This window comes from Camellia sinensis, chromosome 9 (genome assembly GCF_055761805.1).
Source record: "Camellia sinensis isolate YWXY chromosome 9, ASM5576180v1, whole genome shotgun sequence".
Classification (NCBI taxonomy): Eukaryota; Viridiplantae; Streptophyta; class Magnoliopsida; order Ericales; family Theaceae; genus Camellia; species Camellia sinensis.
In genome coordinates, this window is record NC_138969.1 from 123,215,003 (window position 1) to 123,220,502 (window position 5,500).

The 5,500-nt window shown below is 49.5% G+C and overlaps 1 protein-coding gene across 1 annotated transcript; it reads left to right on the forward strand.

The window, feature by feature from the left end:
* The first annotated feature begins 1,212 nt into the window (after window positions 1–1,212).
* Window positions 1,213–2,313, forward strand: LOC145799173 (uncharacterized). Its single transcript, XM_082888718.1, has 3 exons — window positions 1,213–1,349; window positions 1,432–1,530; window positions 1,739–2,313. Exons 1-3 carry the CDS (start codon window positions 1,308–1,310, stop codon window positions 2,174–2,176), a joined length of 579 nt encoding a protein of 192 aa, XP_082744844.1. The 5' UTR covers window positions 1,213–1,307; the 3' UTR covers window positions 2,177–2,313.
* The last annotated feature ends 3,187 nt before the right edge of the window (window positions 2,314–5,500 follow it).

Here is a 5,500-nt window from a genome sequence, read left to right on the forward strand (position 1 = left end):
GATGAGGATATGGGCGAGTGGAAGGCCGCTTGGATGTATCTATTGGGGGCTCGCCCGCCCGTTGACAGGGTTTCTGGGAGAGTCCGATACACTTGGTTCTCTTCCCACTTCCGGCGGGCGGAGATGGTGCCCGAGACTCCTGAGGAGACGGAGCAGTACGCCCGTGGTTTCCTTATGTTCCTCTTCGGGACTACTCTGTTCGCCGATAGAGGGAACACAGTCGGGCTATACCTGCTGAGCGCTCTGGTTGACCTATCACAGGTCCATCGATATGACTGGGGTGGTGCCGGCCTGGCTACCCTTTACTTTTATATGAGCGTGACCTCCCGCGGGCGGGGAGATTTACTTGGCAGCTACTGGAGAGCCTGGGAGGTACTTTTCTGTCCTCTTGATTTACATTTCTGCTCTTCATTACTTGTACATTGCACACACAGCGCACTTTTACAGTCTGTATTTTGCTCTCAGCATTTCGTACTTACATTCTGCACTGCTTTTCTCAGCTATGGGTTTATGTATACTTCCCAGCATTAGCCCCAGAGTTGGAGGTGGCAGGGGTTCCCAGGACCCCATACTCACTAGTGTTCGAGGGCCCGCACCAGCCGAGACCCCGAGAGACCCTCATTTACCTGCGACAGTACTTTAACACTGTGCGGCATTCGGAGGTACATCAGAACTTTCAGTTCCTTTCATTTTCATCTTTGATTTGCTCTGTATACTCCCAATTTCTGATTGGTTTACGCATTTATCATCCGCAGATCTCATGGCAACCTTGGGCGCCCCTGGGTGATGGTCTCCGACTTCAGTATATCGGAGGGTCGGACATCTCCCAGTATAGGGTCCTGCTCGAGGGGCCGGTTGGCAGGGCATGGTTTCTGGGGGAACGCTTTCTGCGCCAGGTATGGGGGTATCTTTCTCAGGATCCTCCCGCAGTACCCCCAGTCAGTATGCGGACTGCTGACAGGCTCTCTTACTCGGAGGTAGTCGGCGCTATGCTGGGTAGCGATGCTTTATTATATCTTGAGGAAGGGGACTACGCCACTTACCGTCACATATATTTGATGCCTCCATTGACGGGAGCTCGCACCCCGATGACGAGGCCTGCCGGTATGTCATCCTCGGGCCAGGCCCGGGCTCGGGCTGCAGACGCCCCTTCTACTAGTAGGACTGGTACATCTAGAGGTGGGGGTAGACCGGTTCCTCCGATTCCGTCGACTTATCCTCATCCTAGATGGCCAGATATGCCGACTGAGTTGATGGCGTAGCAGTATGGGGCTATCTCTCCGACCCCGATCCCGCTAGAGCCTCCGATGCCCAGTGATCGATACGCCATTGATCCTGACTCACCGCTGGTATGCTCCACTGTTTTTCATTCATCATTCAGATGTTTAGACATTCTTTCGTTCACTGATGATCATGAGCTCATATTTGCAGCCATCGCGAGGGTACATGGAGGAGGTGGTTGGACTGGTGGCCACACTCGAGGGCATGGTCCTGCGTAGGGAGGCACAGTTGTCTGTCGCGGGCATTCAGGTACCCTTCAGTTTTCTGGCATTTATCATACTTTTGATGACATGCTGATTTCTACTGCATCGATAGACTACTTGTGTAGAGCACATCTGACACACACCCCACTTGTACACTGTATTTACATGCACCCACTTCACGTAGCCTTTGCTTGTATCTGTATCTGATGTATATATTTGGATTGATGTATTTGAATTGAACTCTTTGTTTTCAGATGCCTTCATGGTCCGGTCAGCCACAGGCCAGGCCACCTGGGCCTCCTTGGGGAGCTGGGTCATCTGGACCTTTTCAGGGAGTTGGGTCACCCGGGCCTTTTCAGGGGGCGGGGCCATCCTGGCCTTTCCGAGGAGCCGGGCCATCTAGACCTTTTCGAGGAGCTCGAGGAGGGCCTGTCCGCAGACGCAGGGCTCACATTGTAGAGGCGGAGCCTGATGAGGAGGAGGAGGATGTTGAGGAGGAGGAGGAGGCTACCGACCGCCAGTCGGAGACATCTGCTGAGGAGGGGGGCTCCGGTCTTGGTTCGGGGAACAGAGGCGAGGCTGAGGGGGATCCTGAGGATGACAGCTCCGACTCAGATGATGATGATGGTGCAGAGGTTGTCCCGCAGAAGAGAATGAGGAGTGCTTCTCGTTCCCGCTCCCGAGGACATTGATGTTGCTATTTCCTGCTTTATTTTTCTTTTTGCTAGTAGTTTGTAGCACTTTGCACATTGTTAGGCAGTTTTATTTTTTGTAAAACTTGTACCTTTGTTTGTTGTAAAGCATGATGGAATGAAATAGCTTTTGAAAAGGTGTTTGTATTTTAAACTTTTAGCATCGTATCGTATCATTTATTTTGCACAAGAAAAGAATGAATTTGAATGGGAATGCGCATTGTGTAATCACCAAGTCAGGTAGTGAACCGATGCAACAAACTAAGCAACTCAACTTACTAAGATATAACAGAACCTTTAGCAAGTTTACAACTCGATAAACAAAATGCAATGACGTTGACAACGCAAATAAACAAGACTTAAACAAAGATTGCTTAAACAGAGCGCAATGACTCAAAAACACGAAACACGTCCGCTCGACAAACAACTCGATAAGCAAAACAACAACTCGATAAACAAAACTCAGCAACAACAGGGCGTACTTCTGACGATCTGGGCACCGGAACGCATCCGAAACAGAGGGAAATGAAGGTCTTTGACTCTCCCGTTGCATGGAGATGCTTGAAACTTTCCCTCGAAGAGTAAAACAGGGCCAAGGAGATACACTATAGCATTGCCGGCCACCTTTGGGAGCCGGCCGGCCAAATTTGTGGAGAGAGACAGCTGGCCGGCCAGTTTTGTAAAAAGTAAATGGCTGGCCAGCCAGAAAAGGTGGCCGGCCGGCCACTTAGTCCTGCAGCCACCTGATTTTTGACACGTGTTCCCGTGAATAGTGTTTTTCCCTCTATAAAAGCCTCAACTTCGGGAACATTCATTTCATCTTAGTTTTAGACAAAGATGGAGGCGTTTCTCGCAGAAAATCTCATATCTTGGATCTCTTCTTTGGATGGCTCGGAAAAGCTGAACTTCCGGGGTTTCGGCTTGAATGCACTATTCACGCTGAGTCGTACTCCGCTACAGCTCCCTTTTCTCCATGCCGCGGTAAGGTTCTGGAATCTAGTGACGCACGTTTTTAGCTTTGGCGGCCAAGAGATGTGTCCCACTTTCGAAGATTTTCAGGTTTTGATGGAGTCTGAATGCTCTGAAGTGATCTTGCCCCAGCTCCGTTTTGGCCATGCTCAGGTTTTAGGGCAGATGTGTGGGCTCACGGCGCATGACGCTCGATCTCTGATCTGCAGTGGGGAACTGGACATCCTCGGCTTGATCCACCGTTTTTCCGACGCTGGTGACCGCAGCAACCATTATTGGCAGGGTTTCCGGCAACACGCCCTCTGCTTATGTTTGTTGTCTCACTTTCTGCTTTCCTCGGGCTTCGGCGGGGCTAGCATTCGCCTGATTGAAGTCGCCCAAGGCTTGAGAGAAGGAAAGAGTTGTATTGCCATGACCTTGGCCGAGACACTGATGGGCTTAGATTCTGTCTATCGCCGGGAGGCGACTAGGTTTGCTGGGAGTCCACTGCTGCTGCAGGTAATATTTCCCACCCGACCTCACATATATATTTGCTCACATCACTCGACCCTCAGGTTCGGTTTTTCTCACAAAACCCTTGTCTTACTTTTCTCTCATCGTACATCTCTCTGTTCTTTATTCTCTCATTTTCCATCCCTCCCTCAGGTATGGTTAATGGATAAGTTGCAGGTTGTGGACTCTTGCCCAGCTTATTCAGCTCGAGGCTACTTCTTTCGACAGCGCCTAGTCAATGCTCTCGACGAAAGGTGGTGGTTCGATTGGATGTGCAACTTGTCCGCAGACGGCATTGCTTGGCGTTGTCCTTGGCTCAGCCTCCCGGCAATGAGCTATAGTATGTCTCGGCTGATTGGGATCCAATTGATTGGTCTAACCCACTGCGTATTCTATTTTCCGTTCCGGTTCCTGCGTCAGTTTGGTCATGATCAGACCTGCCCACCGGAGGGGATTGAGTACCCAGCCGCTTTCCCGATCCGGGGTGCACACCTTGCCCGATATGCCACAGCATGGAGGACTAGAGAGCTCCTGGCCCCTGCTTCCACTTTCAGTTGCACTTTGTCCGATGAGTGCTTGGATTGGCTCAATGAGGAGGCACATGTTGGGCCTAGCTTGGCATCAGATGCTTCATCCAGCTCTGGGAGGGGACACAGAGATACTTGATTCAACTATGCCCCAAATTTATTGCTTATTTAGCATTTTCAAGTTTTCCTTATGAATGTACTAAAAAAAGCAACCTCGATTGTAATGCAAGAGCAGGAGAACTCAGTTTTGAAATCAATGAAATTGAAAGTTGTGGTACTGAAAATTTTCCGCTTTTGATCCAAAAATGGTCGTAGTCGTAAAAAGATTGATTTGAACAAAGTCAACTTTTATTAAAACTTTTCAAAACTATTTTCGATGCGGATCAAAACTGGACACGCCGAAGATCTGTCACTGAAATGCACAACCCCAGATCCTCGCAACTGGAAAGTTGCCCCTAGTCTGAAGAACAATGCGGCACTTCATAGCAACGGAAAGTGGCCCCTTGTCTGAGTAACTTTGCACCGTCGCGGCAACGGAAAGTTGCCCCTAGTCTGAACAGCACTGTACCGGAGATCGCGATAAATGCTGATGGACAAAGATGACTGAGATGATCGAAATGGACAGAGTTGATCGAGGAAGAGTTTATGGCTGAACTTCAAGGTGAAGTTGCCTACGTATCCCAAAGATGGGAATCAAGCCTTACGTAGTTCAGGCCAAGGTTCACTCGAGTATTTTCACTCTCCTTTTGCGCTCTAACTTTTGCCAAGGCCGCCCTTTGCGGGTTTTCAACCTTGCGAGCTCAGCTTTTATATTTTCTAATTTTTTTATGCCCTGACTTTTGCCTAGGTCGCCCTTTCGGGTTTTCGGCCTAGCGAGCCTCTCAAGGATAGTATTTCTTCAACTTGTCCATATTGATCGGTTGTGAGAACTCCAAGCCATCTAGATCCATCAGAACCACAGCTCCACCTGACCAGATAGCTTTGATGATGTAAGGACCAGTCCAACTGGGTTTGAACTTGCCCCTTGGGTCGTGGATGGGAGCTCGGTTGTCTTTGAGCACCAAATCTCCTTCTTTCAGATTCCTGGACTTAACCTTCTTGTTGAAAGCCCGGGCAATTCTGCGTTGATAGCCTTGGATGTGGTATAGTGCTTTCAGTCTTCTTTCATCAAAGAGCATGAGTTCTTCGAATCTGCTTTGCTGCCAATCTGCTTCGGCTATTTGGCATTCAGCCAATACTCGTAACGACGGAACCTCAATCTCGATGGGTAGAACAGCCTCCATTCCATAGACCAATGAATATGGAGTTGCTCCAGTAGAAGTTCTGATTGAAGTCC